This window comes from Vipera ursinii, assembly GCF_947247035.1.
Source record: "Vipera ursinii genome assembly, chromosome: 15".
Classification (NCBI taxonomy): domain Eukaryota; kingdom Metazoa; phylum Chordata; class Lepidosauria; order Squamata; family Viperidae; genus Vipera; species Vipera ursinii.
Window position 1 is genome coordinate 403675 of NC_139528.1, and position 18773 is coordinate 422447.

The following is an 18773-nucleotide window of genomic DNA, read 5'->3' on the forward strand; positions in this document are numbered from 1 at the left end:
ACAAGTGGAGGGGGGGAGGACAGAGGCCCAGAGCCCAGGCCAAGGGCTTGCTCACCCCCCTCTTTGAAGCCCCCCAACACCTGATATCTGCCTCAGGTCTCATCCGCTGTCCTCCCCCCCATTCCGTTGTTCATCTTGCCCCAAACGGCTGGGAGCCCCCAATGCGCCGGTCATCCTGGCTCCCGGTCCTTCCCTTGAGAAGCGTCTGGGAGAGGCAGCCACCAGCAGGCAGAAGCCTCACCGGGCTTGTCTTCGGAGTGGAGGGGATGGCGGGTAGTGCCGGACGGGGGGCACATCATAGTGGCTGGGGATGTGGCTATTTTTGGGAGAATCGTAGTGGTTGGGGGGCACGGCTGCAGTCGCCTGCGGGACGCCTTCTGCTGCGGCTAAAAGGGGGAGAGGAGAGGAAAAAAGGATGAGGGGGGCAAAGGAAAGACGGAGCTGCAAACCCGCCCTCCTTCCACGTCAGACACTTCCGGACTCAACACCTGGAGCCCATAATTCGCACCAACCCATAATACAAAGTTTCCCAAGCCCCCCCTCACCCTCAGGAACAGGGTTCACACAGCAGGTTAAGCCCCCCCCCCCGAATCCCTTTGTGACTCAGGGCGGCTCGTCTTGGGTGAAGAGACCGAGGCAGACGTGGCACAGTTCAGGGGATGTCTGGCCCCGGAGAGCTTCCCTTTGTCCTGACGACCCCTGCAGGGAGCAGGTAGGCAGGGAAGGAGCTCTGCACTTCTGCAAGGCTGCCACGTCCTCCCCCTCTCCCTTTTTTTGGGGGGGTGGGAGAAAGGAATCCTGTTGGCAAATGGACACCTTTTTATATTAGCGAATTTGGTTCTTAGGGCTGAGGAGTTGCCATAAAAAGTGGGGCCTCCTGCTTTGTCTCATTGGCACCCATCAAAGGCCTCCTCCTCACGTCTGTAACCCCTGGGAAAGATCCCCCCCAAAACCGCCCGTCCCTGGCAGACTTCACCTTCCCTCTCATCCAGCAAGACTTCTTTGAAAATGGAGGGGTTGTCCCCAAACGCAGGCAGGTTTATTTTTATGATTGTTGTTATTTTAAGCCGATCATTGTTAGCGTATCTTCTTGTACTGTAACCTCGGGGTGTTGGGGGGCTGAGGGGGTTTGTGTTTTGGAAAGACAGGAGGACCAGAAGGGCAATAAATGGAACCCCACCCTGGAACGGAAGGCTTTTGCTTCTAGGCGTGACCGCCACTCTCGGAGTGGGGGGCGCCCAGCCTTCATCCTCACCCGTAGCTTCCTCTTCCTTGGTCTCAGAGCTGCAGGAGGGGTCCTCGAAGAGGCTGATCTCCGCGTAGGATTTCTCCCGCTTGGAGGAGGGGGGGGACTTCATCTCCATGTAGCTGCCCTCGGGCGCCTTCCCAGCAGGGCCGGGGCAGTCCTTGATGGTGGCATAGGGGTTCTCGCTGCTGAGGGAGCTGTCGCTGCGGCCCCAGGGCACCTCCTTAGCGTGCACTAGGAAGGAAAGAGGGCAGAGGTGGGCCACGGCATTTGCTGTGTCCTGCAAGCACAGCCAGGTGTCCTGATGGCTCAGCCCAACCTCTCGGGTTGGGAAACGGGGACGACGCTGGAGAACCATCCTGGGCTGTTTTGGTGGACCAACGAGGTCCCCAAGCAACCTCACATTCTCCAGGGCCAAGGCACGCAACCAGCTGCCATATTCGACCACCTAGCAGCTCTCCTCTGCCAAGGGTCTCTGAGAAGTCCTGGGAAGTCCGTCTTCTTGACCCGTTACCTTGGCAGCGATATTTCCCCAGGCCGTCCGTGTAGCTGCAGCTGCGGTCTAAGTAGCCTCCCCCTGCAGAAGAGGCAGTTGTCCAATTAAGTGGGATTTGAGGTGGGGGGTGATGTGCAAAAGGGGGAGGGGGTGGGATGCTTAAGGGGGCAACCCAGTGTGGCGCTTTCCTCTCCCTGCTCAAACCTGCCCCCCTTCAGAGGACCACCTGCAGGTGCTCACCGTGGGCCGGACTGCCCCGGCGGTGCCTCCAGGCGCTGGGCAGGGTGGCGTTGCAGTCGGCCCCCGGCCAGTCCCGCTCCAGATTCTGCAGGTTGGAGAAAAGACGGCTCTGGGTTGCTGGTCGTAAACGTTGGGGGAGGGAGGGGAGCAGGCAAAGCCTCTGAATCAGACAGGGCAGCCCCATTGCAAGGGGAAAGGGGGCAACTAATTCCAGGAAAATCAGGATATCCGGTTATAAACTGAGGAATGTCAACGGAAGGGGAAAAAAAACTTTAACGCTTGGAAGTTTTGAATACTTAGGGAGGTGGTGCGGATGGCAGGACAGGAAAGGAGCAGCTCTGGCACGGGTGCCCTGGGTGCCAACCCCTGCCCATCCAGACCTGCCTCTTTGTACCTATGGAGAGACCCCGTTATCGACCAGGGTGGGGTGTTTTCTGAAGGGGAGAAAAGGGTCCTGGGGGGGGGGAACGAGATCCTCACCTTGCCAGGCAAATCAGAGCTGCTTGGGATGGCGAAGCCGGGGGAGCAGGGCGAGAGGGTGTGGTAGCTGGGGTTCGAATAATAATGGGTGTAATTGGGCGACACGTCTGGAAAGAAGAGCCATTCGTTCAAGCTAGCCTGCTTGGAAACTCCCTGTGGTTTGCATTTGTGTCAGAAGAGTGCAGGCAACCCGGGCACAAAGCTTGGCACTCCCTGGCCGCCCCTCTAAGGGGTGTGGCCCCCTCCTCTTTTAACTTGCTCCCAAACATCCTCCAGCCCCAGCTCACCAGGGACGACGTATTCCGAACTGCCGGTCCCTGTAGTGTAGGCCACGGAGACGTGCCGCTTCTCCTTCTCCTTCTGACACCGCCGGTAGCAGAAGAAAAACACCAGAACCGCCGCCAGCAAAGCGGCCAGGATGATAATGCCAATCGTGGCCCCCAAGGAGCGGTCAATGGCTGGCGAGGCGGGAACCGTGGTGAGGGGGTGATCGGGGTGGCCTGTGAATCGTTTCATTGAGGAACAGAACATTCAGACGCAGCGTTCCTTAGGAGCTGAGGTCAGCCCCGCCTGTCCAGGGACCCTCCTGCCACACCTTGCCCTCTGGATCAGGTGTCTCCAAACTTGGCAACTTTAAGACTTGTGGACTTTAACTCCCGGATCCAGGAATTCTGGGAGTTGAAGGCAGCCATGTCTCAAACTTGCCAAGTTTGGAGACACCTGCTCTGGATGGTCAAAGCTCCCAGAATTAAATTTCCGCAGCAGAGGGGCCTCTGGCACATCCCCTGGCACAGCCTCTCCTTCTCTTTGAGGATGGAGACGGGAGAGAAAGAAAGAAAGAAAGAAAGAAAGAAAGAAAGAAAGAAAGAAAGAAAGAAAGAAAGAAAGAAAGAAAGAAAGAAAGAAAGAGAGAGAGAGAGAGAGAGAAGGAAAGGAAAGGAAAGGAAAGGAAAGGAAAGGAAAGGAAGAAAAATGGGCACCCCAATTCTTGGTTATTTTCACTTTGTTCATTCCTGGGCCTTGGCGCCCAGGGCCTCGAAGAGGAGCCTGGCGGGTGCAGGATGTCGCACTTACTGGTCTCACAGTGGGCCCCGGTGTATCCCGAGGGGCATGAGCAGGACCCTGTGCCCGGGTCACAGAAGGCCCCGTGCTGGCATTGGCACCGGGAGGTGCAGTTGTTGCCGAAGAAGCCGGAAGTGCACCCTTCAAAGAGATCGGATGGTTGGTATTTGTGGATCGTACCAATCCAGAAGATGGCATTCAGGGGGTGAGGTGGGGACCCCCTCAGAGGAGACTCAAATGGCACAATCCCAGCCAGGGGGTCCAGCGGGAGTCAGCCCCATTCCTGGGCTCCCTCCCCCCATGCTGGAAGAGGGGCATCGTGGGATTTCTTGAGCTTGGCTTTGCGCCTGTCTGACTCACGTCTTGCGCAATCGCTGCCCATCCAGCCAGGCGGGCAGTCACAAGAGCCGTCCACAGGGTGGCAGATGGAGTGATTTGCACACTTGCAGGGCACAGAGCACTTCTTGCCGTAACGGCCCGGTTGGCAGGCTGCATTTGGGGCAGAGGTTGGTGGGAAGGGGAGGTAGGTCAGTCTGAGGGCAGGGATGGCGCAGCTCTGAGGAAGGACCAGCCGGAATTCACCTGTTGCCCTCAGCAGTAGACTGGCACTTTAGAGGCTTGTTGGCAGAGAGGTGGGTACTGCAGTTGGCAAGTGGGCTGTTTTTTCTCTCCCTCCCTGTCCCCTCCCCAGCAGAGGCCCGGGGTCTCCAGAGCGGGAGGGGGATTCTGCTGCCCCAGGGAAGACCGGTTCACTTACACCGCTGGCAGTTGGGCCCCCGGAAGCCTGGGGTGCATTCGCAGATGCCATCCTTGGGGGAACAGCTGGCCCCATTCTTGCAGGAGCACAGCTGGCGGCACTGCTCCCCCCACAGGCCCTCTGCACAGGGCTGGCTACAACGAGGTCCTGGGGAGAAGGAGACGGTCCCAGGTCAGTGCATGCCCCACATCAATGGGGCTGCAGAGGCTGCTGGGGTCCAGTTCAGAAGAATCTGAACTGACCATCCGTCAGCAAGTGGGACTGAAGCCCCCAAGGTCTGCCCCAACCCACCCAGCCTCCTCCTGACCTGTCCATCCAGGCCGGCAGCGGCATCGTCCGGAGACGGGGTCGCAGCCAGCAGCATTTTCACAGAAACACCTCCGAGTGCAGCCCAGGCCGAAGAACCAATCCTGAGCAAGAAGGAGGGGGAGAGAAGGAAGAGCAGCGGTTGGCCGGCAGCCAGTGGACTGATAGGGTCTCCTGCTGAGGAGGGGGTTGGGCTAGAAGGCCTCCGGAGTCCCTTCCAACTCTGACTTCGCCACTCAAGACCTGGTCACAGCCACCACCAAGGACTTCTTCTCCAGGAAGGCTGCCCTGGGGGGCCGCCCAGAGGCAGATCCTTCGGGGAGAGTCAGCCCAAGAGCCAGACGGGCTGCCGTCCGAGCTCTTTTTCCTCTCACCGGGCACGGCTGCCTGCAGCGGCTGCCTTGCCACCCAGCCGTGCAGGTGCATCCTCCGTTGATGGGATCACAGGTCGCTCCGTTGCCACAGAGGCAGGTTTGGTTGCAACTGGCACCCCAGGTGCCTGCAGAGCAGGGGGCAGAACAGTCTGCTCCCTGCCAGCCTGGAAGGAGGAGGAGAAACAGAGGGGAGGGGGAGATTCACAGAAGACCTTCCCATTTTGTTCTTCCCCAGAACGATGGTCCACCTTCTTGGGTAGACACAACCAGGCGATCCAATTCTACCTGATTGTAACGCTCCAGTAACAGTCTGCATTTTGCAAGTCTGAAAGTGCAACTCTCCCTAGGAACTTGTGAGCCTCTTTAGCCATCGTGCAACTGGGGCTCAGCCATCTTTCATCTGACTGTTCCCCAAGCAGCATCTCTTCGCCTGCCTCCCAAAGTCTCACCCACGCACCATCCCAGCGATGTCCTACCTTCCTTGCAGAAACAGGTCCCATCCACTGGAGAACAGCCCAAGGCATTTTGGCAGTTGCACTCCTGAGAGCAGTTCACCCCAAAAGTGTCATCCGGGCAGGGGCTGGAGCAGTGCTTGTCCTGCCCAAGGTAAAAGCAGTCAGGGGGTCCAGCTGAGCCCCAGAAAACGCCCCCCTCCAGTCTCCAAGAGGTACTCACTGTATAGCCAGGTGGGCAGCTGCAGTGCCCCGTCTCTCCGTCACAAGTGCCCCCGTTCAGGCACATGCAGGGATCCTGGCACCTGAGGCCGTGGGATCCACGAGGACACGTCTCGTTGCAGTAGAGGCCGGCCCATCCTGCCTTGCAGGAGCATTCCCCAGAGATGGGGTGGCAGCTGTGAGGATAAACAGAGAAGTGATGCCCCTCCAGTGGGCTTATCCTAAGGAACTGATTTCCCTACTGGGACCACTCCAATCTATCCTGCCCACCAGGTGTGGGGAAGGCGGGCAGGGTCAGTGCCTCAAGGAAACAAGGGCACCTCCAGACTGACCTCTGTGTGTGCTGAGGATCGCAGAGACAAGGAAGCTGACAACTGAGGCCGTACAGCCCAGGAAGACATTTGCGCTCCTCACAGCGACTGCCATAGAATCCGGCTTCGCACAAGCAGCCCCCGCTGATGTGAAAGCAGTGGCCCCCGTTGGTGCAGTCACAGGTCTCGTGGCAGTCCTGTCCGTATTTGCCGATGGGACACTTTTCGCGGCATCTTGGGGAGGGAAGGAGCAGGAGGATGAAGAATGGAAAACAGGTGCATCTTCCAGTTGGTCAACCGCTGGCTTAGAAAATGGACTCACCAAAGTCAACACAACCCATAAAACCGTGGTGGGGGGGGTGAGGAACGTCTGTCACAGGCCCACCACCACCACTGCAAGAGGGATCCTCTTGACCCTGATCATGCCAAGCCCAAGGAACCAAGAATGACACACGGGATCCCTTCTGAGTACTCTTTATAGCTGTTCACTTACAGACGGAATTTTGCCAGACTAAAGTAACTCTCCGCTTAGCTATAGAGATACTCCATGAATCCTAGAGAGGCCCCACCTTCGACCTCTTCCTGCCTACCAGAGATTCCAGGCTCTGCCCTCTCTGTGCCCTTTGGGAAGCAGCCCCTCCCTCCTGCGACTCCAGACTACATTCCAGCAGAGATCTGCAGGGAATTCTCTCCAGGATGGGCTTGGCCTGGTCTGACTGCCAACAGCATTGCACAACCTTTACGAGAGCCGAAAGTGCTCTTCCCCGCCAGCTCTTCCACAACATTCTCGGACTTGGAGAAGTGGCTGCCTCCATCTTCCCCAGAAGCGTCTTCCCCATTGTTTGCAATTCCTGGGCTGCAGCAGCAGCGTTTCCTTCCTCTTGCAGTTTAGGGGGAAACACGGACTTGTCCGCTAACCGCAGTCAACCTAATTGGCAATGGGCTTCCTCCATGAATGTTGACCGGGTTTACAAAGGGCTGTTGCTACTTTTAGCTGAGACGGGGCGACTGGCCTTGGCAGACACCCCCGGGGAAGAGAGCCCAGTCAATGACAACTGTAGCTGGGCCAAAACTGCCGCGGGTGGCCACGGGGATCGTGCCAGACCTCAGGTGGCCGGTGCAGCTAAAGACAGGAGGTCAGTTTGGTGGGAGGAGAATCCTCCCCTTGGGGGATCCCTGCAGGCCGCACAGTTGATCTCCAAAACAGATGCGTAACAGGGGTCCTTCACCTCTGTGGAAAACAGTTTCTTTCTCAAGCTGCTGCTATTGTTAGGAAATTTCGGCTGAATGTGACTTTTTTGTACTGAAATTGTGTGTCCTGCATTTTGCTTTTAGAAGAACATTTTCTTTGCTCTGTTCTCAGTGTGAAATGTCTCGTGTCCTCCTGTATCTTAGTTTCTACTTTCTGATGCTCTTCGTGGACCTTCTTTGAACCTATTCCAGTTTGTCTGGATCCAAGGCCCAGATGCAGGACCTGAGAAGGGGTTTTAACCAAAATGGAACCGGGTCACTTCATTCCAGAGAATCAGAAATGACACCTGCCATCCTCAGCTGGCTGGTGGCCTGCAAAGACCATCATGAGGGTCTTCGTGAAGACCCCCACATCTGCAGAGGGGATACTCACTCCTCTCCCAGGTAGCCCGGGGCACAACGGCACTGGCCCGAATCAGGATCGCACTGGCCTCCGTTGTGGCACCGGCATTCTTCCTGGCAGCTGGAGCCAAAGCGCCCAATGGGGCATCGGGTGGAGCAGATGTCACCCTGTGGGAGGAAAGAGGTCAGAAACTGCCTGGAGGGAGATTCAACCAACAATGTGTGTCCAAATGGCAGGGAGATTTTGTCACATCCAACTGTGTTGTCAAACAGCCTTTCCTCCATTCCGTGCCTCTGTTCCCATAAATAAGAAGGTAGAATTGACCCCAAAGAATTGGGTTTTTTCCAGCCCCACTGCAAGGGGTTGGAGAAGGCTTCTGGTTCAGAGGTTAGAGGCTGGGGGTCCACCTCCCTGTCCCTGCCCACCCAACCACCTACCGTCCATCCAGGGGGGCAGGCACATTTGCCGGAGAAGGGGGGATGGCAGACGCCCCCGTTCTGGCAGGGGCAGTAGGCTGGACACTGGAACCCATGGGTGCCGTTGGAGCAGGGGGTCTCGCAGCTGGAAGAGAGAGGGAAGGGAGGGGCATCTAGAGGACGGACTCAAGGCCACCATTGGTATCAAGGAACTTGTGACCCACTTTGGGAGGAAATGAGCCTCTCGGAGACCTATTCTGTGTCCAAGCCTACTGTGCTGTCCATTATGGACAATCAGAGCAGCCTCTTCTAGACCTCCCCAAAGGTTTTACACCCCCCCAGCTGGTGCAAAACTTAAGTTTGTCTAGAGGGGATCCCTGAAGTACATTACACCCTCTAGTCCAACCTAAGTTAAGTGATTCCATTTAGTCGATCTCCTGCAATTTCTGGTGCTGAAAAACTCAGCAGTGATGTTGCTCTGATGCCCCCATGTCTCTGGTGCTGCCTTCCCAGAATGCCCCAGCCCAACATTTCTGCCCCGACACTCACTGTGGCCCTGCATAGCCGGGAGAGCAGAGACAGGCGCCGGTCACGTGGCTGCAGCCCGCTCCATTCTGGCAATGGCAGTCCAGCTGGCATCCTTGGCCATAAGTCCCTGTGGCACAGGGCTCTTGGCACTCCTGCCCACGGTAGCCAGGGGGACAAGCACAGGCCCCAGTCAGGGGGTCACAGCTGCCTCCGTTCGAGCACGTGCAGAGGCTTTGGCAGTTGGGCCCCCAGGATCGCTCGCTGCATTCTGGAAGCAGAAAGAGAGGCCGTGCACTCCTCCAGGTCTCCTGGGGCCTTGATCCAACCTGCGTCTAGGATCATTGGCTGCCCTCTTGAGAAGGGCGGGCGGCTCTGGATCCCCTTGCCCAAAGTCTATGTCAGTCAAGTGCCCTGAACGAGCAGGTCTAGACAAGGGGGAGGCCTGGCCTCTATCTGCCCAAAGGCTGCTCTAATTCCTGATGCTCTTTGTGGACCCCACCCATGCCCCCAGGTCCTTCTTTTTGAGCTCTGGACTGGCTCAAGGGGGTGACTCACCACTGGAGCAGTCTGCGCCCCTCCAGCCTTGCTCACACTGGCACTGGTCTGGAGCCACACACCGTCCGTGCACGCACTCCTGGGCACACCGAGCTGCAGCCGAGAGGGGAGAAAGAGCATCACCGGCCAGTCCCTGCCCGACCGTGTGAGGACCTGCAGAACTGCTTCCCCCAGGTCCGCAGGGGCTAAGCAAAGAATTAAAGGCTCACACCCCTCCTGAGCTCAACGCCAGGGACAAGAAATTCAGGCCGTTGGCTCAACAGAAATGCAGAAACAACTTGCTGTTGACGGCTTCCCGGATCTTTTGATATTTCCCAGTCTACTTTCTGGCCCTGGGGTCTCCTGGTGGTCTCCCATCCCATCCTTTTCCAGGCCTGGCCCTGCTCTGCCTCCTGAGGCTTTGTGTGCAGACTGTCTTCCCTCCTGCAGGGGCTCCACAGAGGGGAATCGCCGGGGGGCGGGTCAGAAGGGCTTACGGACACAGATGTTGTTGCTCTCATAGAAGCCCTCGCAGCACTGATGGCGTCTTCGGTAGTCTACTTTGACGCCTTGCCGGTAGGCCGTCTTGTACAGGACTCTGAAAGCGCCGAGAGAAAAGGCTGCTGGGCACCGGGAGAGATGGGGGTTCTGCGCCACAGCCCAGCCAAGGGCTCCAGCCCTGCCGGGGGGGGGGGAAAGCATTCGGGTGGGAGAGGTCCTGCTCACCTGTATGGAGGGCAGGTCTTCACCCGCAGCCACGCCGGGCTCTTGCAGGGCTCCTTGGACTCCTGGACAAAGGGCTGCACGAAGGACTCCTTGGAGACGGTGGTGAAACTGGGGGGAACAGCAGCACCTTGGACGCTCACCCACCACTCAAACGCTGGGGGCTGACGTCCGATGAGGGGAGAAATGGGGAAAGGAGCTCTTTCCCCCCCAAATTTTTCTGTTGGGGGGAATGGCCTCTTCCTAAAAAATGGGGGAGGGGGTACACTGAGTCACACCCCCCCTCTTTGCATTCCAAGGGCGTCTCACCTTTCCCAGTAGCTGCAGACATTGGGGTCATTGGAGCTGAGCAACAGGGCCCGATCCACCTGCAGCCACAGCACCAGCAGGGAGTAACGGTAAGCTATCATCCTGAGAGGTGGGAACAAAAAGGGGTTTATGGTGACCGCAAAGAGCTTTGAAGTGATTGAAGTGAAGATGTCGTCCCTTTGGCATCTTTCCAGCGTGATGTCCACAAGCACAGGAACGCCTGTGGGAAAACAGGGAGCCTCACAGAGCAGGGGCTTTCTAGGACCCAGGCTGGACAAACATGAGGACCCCAAACGGTCTTGTCCTTGGCACTCCCTCCCCATGGAACAGGACAGGCCGTCTCCAAGGAGTTTGGATGTTGGAACAGAGCTATCCAACAAGCACGGATGAGCAGAGAAGGACGGGGATGTGGTTCTCTGAAGGACTGGAGATGCTGAAGCGGAAGACCTGAAGTGTGGCAGGCAGTGTCAATACAAAATCAGATTTTCCTTCTTCCCCCCCCCCCTGTTCCTTCATTTCCAAGGTCCCAGTTCAGAGATACGGAGAAGGTTTCAGTTTGAAACAAAAGCTGGAAGACCATCGTGGCTCTGGAAGGCAGCCACTGTGATTTTAAGTTTGAAGGCCCCCTCCTTTCACAGATTTAATCTGCCACAAAGTTTTTGCAACTCTGGAATCGTTTTCCTAAGCCCAGGCCTGACCGCTGACCCCGGGCAGTTTCTCACGGCTGGAGGCAGCCGGCACTTTTCCACATAAGAAAACTCTGCTGACTTGAATGGCGCCAGACAAGCTCCTGTTACCAAGCATTGGTTCCCACTGCTGGCAGTGAAAGAGTTAAGCCTCCTCCACTCTCTGGACGTGCTCCCCCCTCCATCCCCCCCCCCCCCCTCTGGCAACAGAGCAGAGCAGCATCCATCCACTTGGTCCAATTCTCTTCCTCCCCTTTGCTGAGGCAGCAAAGTTTGGCAACCCCTTCCTGGCTGTTCCCAGGTCCCTCCTCCTGCCCTGGGCTGGGTCTCCCAGGAGCCCCGAAAGGAGGGCAAAAACATGGGTTGGGGAGGGGAGAGCCTGGCCCTCCCTCTTCTGCATCCCTCCCAATATTTGCACCCAAATGTCTGGAGACGCATCCCTGCCCATGAGCTGGGAGGTTTCACCAAAATGCAGCCGGACACAGGGCAGAACTAGAGGCGACGGTTGAGGGATACCCTGGCACAGGAAGCCCAGCAAAAGTCAAATCCCGCCATCCGTGGAGAGCACCACCCGAGCCCAGCAAGGCTCCTCCTCTGCCAAGGAGGGCTAGTTTGCTTGGCCTTCCTGCACGTCCAGTCCAGAGACCACCCGTGTCTCCAGGAACATGAAGAGGAGGCGAAGGAGAAGCCTCTCCCCCCATTCCTGGCCAAGCTGCAAACAAGAGTCCCTGGGGAGGGGTGGGCTGCTTGGATAGAAACCGAAGACAGGCGGGGCTGTTCGGAGGCTTCTCCGAGTCTTGGGGAGCCTGTGGGGGCCATGCATGCAGCCCACGCATGTCTTGGCAAGCGGGACTAGACTGGAGGGCCCTTCTCAAAAGGCAGTTTGGGGCTGCCCTCTCCCCGGATCCAGCCCATCTGAGGACTTTCCCCCAGGAAGGAATCCAGTTCTATTTCTTCTAGCAAGGGTGTCCCTTTCACAGCTGGGGCTACACAGAGCTCGGCAAAGGCCCACAGCTCGCCCTCTCCCACGTTGCCAGGAGCAGCCTCACCTCCAAACAGCTGTGGCTCCCTTTGCCGCCCTGCCGGTCCCCCACTACAGATGCTCTGCCTGGATGGGGCTCATCCGGATGGCCTCAGCCCCAAAGGCCGCCCTCCTCCAATGCAACTCAATGAAGCGCACACACGCTCTGCTGCTCTGCCTGGCTGCAAGCAGGAAGCGTCCCTGATGCTCTGCAGATGGAGAGTGTGGGAAATGGAGCCGATCTCTCCTTGGCAAGCCCCTCCATGTGTGGGGCAGGCAGAAAGGAGGACAGGCAACCCGCCTCACCTCAAGAAGGAGGCAGCCCCTGGGTGGTGCTGGCTGGGGGACGTGGCTTGCACCGGATGGGGGACCACCAGGTGATCTTTGGGCTGCAGGGTAGAGTAGGAGGCTGAAAAACAGTCTGCCGAGGAAAGTAAAGGCTGCAACAGGCTGAATATAGGAAGCTTCTTTGCACAGAGGTTCGTGCAAATGTCCCAGAGCGCCTTCTGCTCTCACCACTGCTCTTTATCACCATTTCTGCAGGCAGGAGAAACTACAGAAATGCGGCATGTGCCCCCCCCCAGTTTCACTTTCTTCAAGCAAGGAAGAGCTGGGTGGGCTGAACGTTAAAGGCTGGGGTTTCAAAAGAGAGAGAGAGAGAAGGGGAGAGAAGGATGCACAGGACGGAGAGCATCAACCCACAGCTGAGAAGCTTGGCTGCCAGGCCTGTGCTGAGCTCCTGCACGGCCGGTGGGGGGCTGCGGGGGTGGGGGAGAGGCAGGAGCAAAGCTGGTTTGAATTAAAGCTGCAGCCCAGAGCATCCCTGCGTGGGAAGCGGGGAAGCCAGAACGGACTTGATTGCAGGAAGAGGAGGGGGTGTCTTGGGGGCTGCAAGGTCCAGTCTGGGCTCCCCTCCTCCCTGTCTCCTCATGGGTGGGGGCTGTTTGTCCCGGGGGGGCGCTTGCAATCCCTGATCTCTCCAGAGTCTCAAGACACAAATGGACCCACAAAGAGCAGGAATGCCATGGCGTGCCAGGGGAAGGGTGGCCACCCGGCAGCCTTTGCAAATTCAGCCCTGGCAGAGACGGGATTTGGTCACCTGGGAGTTGTTTGCCAAAAGGAGGCAGGCGGGGGTCTTCTCCGCCCCTCAGAAGAGGGCACTCTGGTCCTGGGTTCAAGACCCAGAGAAGAGCATGTAGGACGGCGTTTCCCGAGGCTTCGGAGGGAGACGTTTTGAAGCCCCAGGGCTCCTGGTCCCCTCTGCAGCTGCCTCGCGGCCTGGGCCTGTCCCCATGACTTCATCACAGGAAAACGCTGCGTCCAGCCACAGCAGGAGAGGAAACAGGCAAGAAATTGGCAGGAAAAGGGTGTTTGCCAAGCACACGCAGGGCAGGCGTGGCGGGCGTGACATCTGGGGTGCCTCAGTGCACAGCCTGGCACGGGCACCCCAGAGGGTCACCAGATGAGTCCCCATTCCCAAAAGAACAGCTGTGCCACCAATTCAAAAATTGCCCCTTCTCCCCAAACGCCATAGCGGTGCCGGCCCCCGTTCTGAAGGCAGGAGAGGTGAGCAGATGCCCCCTTGTTTGTCCGTACCAGGTTCCCCTCTTTCCTGCCCCACAGATAGGAAGCTCCTGTTTACACCCCCGAAGCCTCATCGCCCCCCCCCCCCCGTCCTGCTTCCTGTTTATCAGAAAGGAGCAAGGAGGGACGTCAGCCAAAGGTGGCCGGGCGAGGCTTGAAAGGCACGCTGGACCTGGCTCTTCGGGGGTCACTCTGGGCTCCGCTGCCCACAGCATGCTTGCAGTGGGGGGTGGGGGAGGAGGCCCAACCCAGACTGAGAAGAGAGGCAGACCTTTTTCCTGGAACCCTCTTTCAGTCGGATAATTTTGCTACTTCCCAGCCTAACCAAGAACTCCCAACCCAGTTTGACTCTCCTTACCTTCTCGGCCAAAATAACCCCAAACAACCCCCCTCCTTCCCTCCTGCTCTTTGCAGCCCCCCGCCCACCCCAAAGTGATCCACAGGGAGAACAGGTCCCTCTGAGGCTGATTTCTGTTTGATCCCCGGAGGCCTCGGCAGGGCTTTCCCACTGGCGAGTCAGGGCCTGTGGTTTCCCAAGAGTCCTGCTGCCCAGAGATAACCGTCTCTGGTGACACCGCCGGGCTTTTTTAGGTGGCGCGTCAAACTAAGCCTTCGCCACAAATGTGAAGCTTCATCTAGGAAACAGATGCATTTGCAATGGATGAGTAATGGACGCTGGAGGGAATTGAACCCAGGACTTCCTCGACCCCACCCAGCGCATTTGGGGACTGAAGCTATTTGCTAGGACTGGGGGCAGAAGGCAAAGTCTTAGAGGATTCCGGGGGGGGCCAGACCCAGAGGTCCCAGCGCATTCTTGAAGCTCCCATCAGCTCCCTTGTCAGCCTCTCTGTCCCTCCCTTACCACACAAGGAGACCCTTTCACACGTACAACATTGTCATCCACTCTGGCTTCAGACAAGCAGCTCTTTGGCAGACTCCTCTTCTCGAGGAGACCCCAAGTGGGCAGGGGTCCAAGGGACACTTCGGGCAGGCCACACCCTGACCGAAAGGGTGGCGGCGTCTTTGGGGAAAGGAATAATATCCCAGGAGAAAAAGGACGTTACCTCACATGCCAGCAGCTCCAGCTCTGTCTGCCTTGGGGAGGACAGTCTCCTGGGGTTGGCCAAAGCAAGAGCAGTCCGGCCAGAGGCCCCCTTCCAAGCTCAGCTCTGATTGGCAGCTGAGCTCTGTGCCTGGGCATCCTTGCAAGCCGAGCATTAGGGTCTCCATGTCCGCCCCGCAATTCTTACCTCCGTGAGCTTCTGGTGTGGGTCCACCAAGGGACTCTGGGGGTGCCGGCGGTGGGCTGCTCGTTCTCACGGCTCCTCAGCCAGGAGCCCCTCCTGTCCAGCAAGTGGCCAGAACTGGTCCCAGCCGGGGAGGATGGCCGAGAGGGACATTCTGGCCCTTCGGGGTCTGCCTCCCTCCTTCAGGATCTTCCCAGGCTGAGTCGGGTGGCCGATCGCAAGAGAAGTGTGAACATGCGATGGGAGAGGAGGGGGGGACACGGAGGCAGGAAGGGGCCGGGTTCATCTGGCGCCTTCAGGAAGCTTTGACGAGGAAGTTGAATGGAGAGAAACAGCAACAACAACAAAAAAAGTAATTTTTTTTGGCAAGAAAGCCAATCGCTTCGAACATGCAAACTATGTCCTGGGAAGTTTGTCTGAAAGAGGAGATTCCCACCCATCTCTGCCCAGCAGTCGGAGGGCAAGATCGGCAAGATCTGGGGTGGCCCAGGGAACTCGGGTGTGTGTGTGTGTGTACAGCACCCCTCCCCCATCCTGCAGAGCTAGGCATGGACGCTAGAGACGCTGGTGGACGTCAGGGACGCCCATCCAGTCCCAAAGGTAGGACTGGGCAGAAACTGACCCAACAATACTGCCTTGATCCATGGAGTTAAATGTTTGACCCAGCAATTCGGGGAGGGGCTTTTCCTGCAGCCTGCCAAAGGAAAGCTATACACAATCCGGGGTGCCCTTTAAGGACTGCTAGAGCTCAGCACCTGGAACAGCTCCCAACAGTGTCCTCAATGTCCCAGCCAGCCAAGCCCCCTTCGGTAAACATGTCCCCAATACTCCCCTCTCCGTGGGTCCCCGAGAGGAGTGGTGGTCTCTGGGAGGCTGTGGCTGTGAAGGGAGGGCCCGGGATTGGTGGAGGGGGTAATGGAGAGGTGGCGAGGCTTCAGGAACAGTTGTACTAACAAAGGAGAATATTTGTAGCTTGGGTGTGAAATGAGGGGTCCTTGGTGCTCTCTGAGCTTGGTGGTTTCCTTGTAGATGTTTCATTTCCCGACTAGGTAATACCATCAGTGCTAGTTTGAAAGCAAACAGCACTCCTTGCTAGCCCTGATGATGTTACCTAGGTTGGGTAATGAAACGTCTGCAAGGAAACCAGCCAGCTCAGGGAGCATCTCCACCAGTTGTCTCAGCCTCCACTAGAGGGCAGCACTGCCACCCAGGCCATGCCCACCTCTGGTGCCCGCTGGGCTGAACCCTGGAGGGGATGCCCGCAACACCTCTCTCTCCGTCTCCAGGGCCCAGTTCCTTCTTAGCTTGCCAGGATCATTCTGGGGGGGTCTTACCTACGTCCCCAAACTCTAGTGGGCCCATGTCCCCCTCACGGCCATCAGAGGGTCTTCTTCCCCCTGGACCTTCAGCTCCCAGACCAGCCACTCCAGCCGCTCTCCTGCTTCCCCAGTGGCTGAGGACAGATGTCAGCCCCCCCTTCCTAACCGCTTCCCCCCTCAGCCCAAGAACTCCGTGGCTGGTAACGATTCCCACATTCCAGCGGTGCTGCCTCTCTGCAAGGCGGCCATTAGTTACAATTAGCCTGGCAGAAGGGGAGGGGGCTTGATGGATGGGCTTCTGCACCTTTCATGGCGGCGGAGGGAGAAGAGGAAGAAGGCCATCAGAGGGCCATCACGCCCCCGGGAGCATTTTGGGAGCTCAGCCAGCTGCTCCACACCTCTGAGGCTTCCTCACCCCTCCCCAGCGCTTCCTGCCCCCCCCCAGCAAAGAAGACTTTCCTTCTAAGGTCCTTAGTGATGGGGGGGAACATTAAGGAAGTGGAGAATCAGCCCCCAGGGGCAGAAAGGGGGGGCAGGACCCCCTTGCAGTTCTGCCTGCAGAATGCCCAGAGGCCACTCCTGCAGGTGAGATTACCTGACAGCTGTTACCTGTGGCAACCTCTTTTTCTCCTCTGCTGGCTGCTCTTCTGGTGCTGCTAGTGCATGAGGTGGGGACAGTGGAGGGCTGGGAAGTGGGGCAGAGAGCCTCCCCAAAGGGCCTGCTGCACCCCCAGCTCTCTTCTGCTGAAGGCACTTCCAAGCCCCCCCCCCTGGCATATCTTAGTGGGATCTGGCTGTCTCTGCAATGACTCTCTATCCCTGCAAGGCATCCTCCCCATTTCCTTTGGCCAAGGAAAGCTGTTTCTCCCCAACTCACCCTGTTTCCTGGTTACCCAGAGCAAAATGAGGGCATCAAGACTGGCAAGGATTGTGAGATGGTCTCAAAACATCTAACAAGGATGCCCCTTCTTTCTTTCCTGAAGCCCCTCCAACCCCTCCTGCCCCCCTCCATATCAGGGCCCAAGGGAAGCCCCCTCTTTAATTTCCCCTCCCTCCCTCTCCCCTTCTCTTCCCTCAAGTCCCCGGTGTCATTTATCAATACCACGAACTCAGCCAGGAGATGCACTCTGAAATGCAACGCCATCCCTGCTCCTCTCCATGGGGTCTTTCCACCCCCAGCCCAGGGATGGCGAAGGAGGGGAGGAAGATCCATGCCGGCTGGCGTGGCTGCCAGGGCAGTGACGGCGGAGAACCTTCCCAGGGGCTGAATCGAGTTTCACCCGCATCTGCCTGGGCAGAGAGAAGAGCAGAGACGGACAGAGAGAAGCCCTGGGGCTCATCTGGAGCTTAGCCAGAGGCCCTGCTGGTACCCACTTTCGGGGGGCTTTGGGGAAACGCCCACAGCTGGTTACGGGGCCACCAAGGTGCAGCTGGTCTCCTGAAATGCCAGGGGCCGGTGATCCTTGCTCCTTTCTGACCCACAACTGAGCAACAATAGTCCTAGAGCCTTTGTGGCCCCCAAACACCCCGCTTCTGTCCTGGATGCCAATTGCCAGCTTGCCAAGTTTGGCCCAAGGATGTCAAGAATCACTTCCACAATCTGAGGGAGCAGCTGCTTGCCATGCTGTGGAGGTTCCCCTTGGGGTTGGCAGGAATCTCCTTGTGGGTCCAGGTTTTGGGCACCCCTCCTGCAGTGGGTCCCCGTTCTGCCCCTGAGTGGGACGGAAGGTCTGCTGGCACCACCACCCCCGTCTCGCCTTTGGCGACAAGCAAAGCGCCCTGTACATCACTCCGATGAAATCAATTCTGCCCCATTAGAGCCCCATCCAGACCGCGCTGAGCCCAGCTGGGATGAGTCGCAGCCCCCATTACCCCACAGATGTGATTACCGAGGATTCAATAAGGCCTTTGATTAGATGAAGGTGTGCATTTTGTTTGGGGGGGGGAGCAATCACTCTTCCTGTCGCCCCCAATCAGCTGAGAAAGGCAGAGACATGGCCAGCAGCTGAATCTGAAGAATCTACCCAGACTTGGTGGGCAGGAGGACCAGGCGCTGCCCTCAGCATCTTTGCACGGGGGTGGGGTTGCTAAGGGGTGGGGAGGCAAGGGGAGAGCTGCGGAAGAGGAGGAGACCCTTGTCCTTTGAGGTGACCTGGCAGACTCCAAGGAAAGCCACTTTTGGGGGGGGGCTGGGATGAATAATCAGAGAAAGAAGCGAAGATGAACTGGATCCCTCCTGCCTTGAGACCAGACAGATCCCTGGAAGAGATCACTCAGAAAGAGCCTCCAGGTCTGGCCTCTCATTCCAGAAATGGAAAAATAGATTTTGGTTACAGGAAGATTCGGATAACAGAATATTAGGAAGGACATCTTAAAAGTCAAAGCAGTTGGAGAGGGAGTACAATCCTGGAGGCCAGGATCTTTCTGGGGTCCCCTAATTGGGGGTCTTGCACTGAGCAGAGGGTTCAAAGGCTTCTGTGTCTCCGTAATTCTATTGTTATAGACACGAGCAGAATTTGTGCATTCCATTTGGAAGGGGAAAAAAGGTTTCCATGCCCAAAGGGCCTGGCTTTGTCTGGGGCCCCCAAGTTTGGGGCTAGCAAAGGAGGGCCCACCTGCATTCCACAAACCAGGGCAGATGAGGGTTTGGGGGGGTTCCCTCCCCAGGCTTTCACAGGGGTGTCTGAACGGGGGAAAAAGGCAGACACATCTTGCTCCAAAAATGTCAGTGAATCGACAGATTTTATTTCAGCATTCAACCCAGATTCTTTCCAGCACATTCACACAGGCATCTAACACCGAGAGCTCAGCCTGGGTGTGACGTGACCCCCAAACCTCCTTGAGGTAGCCCTGGTGGTCCCTCGTT

General features: G+C 57.7%; 1 protein-coding gene across 1 annotated transcript; it reads right to left on the reverse strand.

Annotated features, from left to right (window-relative positions):
* Positions 1-234: 234 nt before the first annotated feature.
* PEAR1 (platelet endothelial aggregation receptor 1) lies at positions 235-14801 on the reverse strand. The gene is made up of 22 exons (XM_083374103.1): positions 14592-14801; positions 10051-10152; positions 9745-9852; positions 9516-9616; positions 9040-9132; positions 8506-8752; positions 7978-8101; positions 7571-7707; positions 5968-6180; positions 5637-5811; positions 5438-5558; positions 4962-5125; positions 4589-4691; positions 4282-4428; positions 3885-4013; positions 3537-3665; positions 2750-2962; positions 2463-2569; positions 1983-2067; positions 1761-1823; positions 1256-1480; positions 235-386 (listed from the first exon to the last, which is right to left on the reverse strand). The coding sequence occupies exons 2-22, from the start codon at positions 10149-10151 to the stop codon at positions 238-240; spliced, it is 2934 nt and encodes a 977-aa protein (XP_083230229.1). The 5' UTR covers position 10152; positions 14592-14801; the 3' UTR covers positions 235-237.
* Positions 14802-18773: the final 3972 nt, after the last annotated feature.

Bases quoted from the DNA above. Each gene is read 5' to 3' on its own strand.
- PEAR1 (XM_083374103.1), bottom strand. From the start codon at position 10,151: ATGATAGCTTACCGTTACTCCCTGCTGGTGCTGTGGCTGCAGGTGGAT. The intron at 7,708-7,977 runs GTAGGTGGTTGG...TTCCTCCCACAG, and splicing joins CCTGCCCCCCTGGATGGACG to GGTGACATCTGCTCCACCCG. The intron at 4,692-4,961 runs GTGAGAGGAAAA...CTTCTTGCTCAG, and splicing joins GCTGCAGGCAGCCGTGCCCG to GATTGGTTCTTCGGCCTGGG.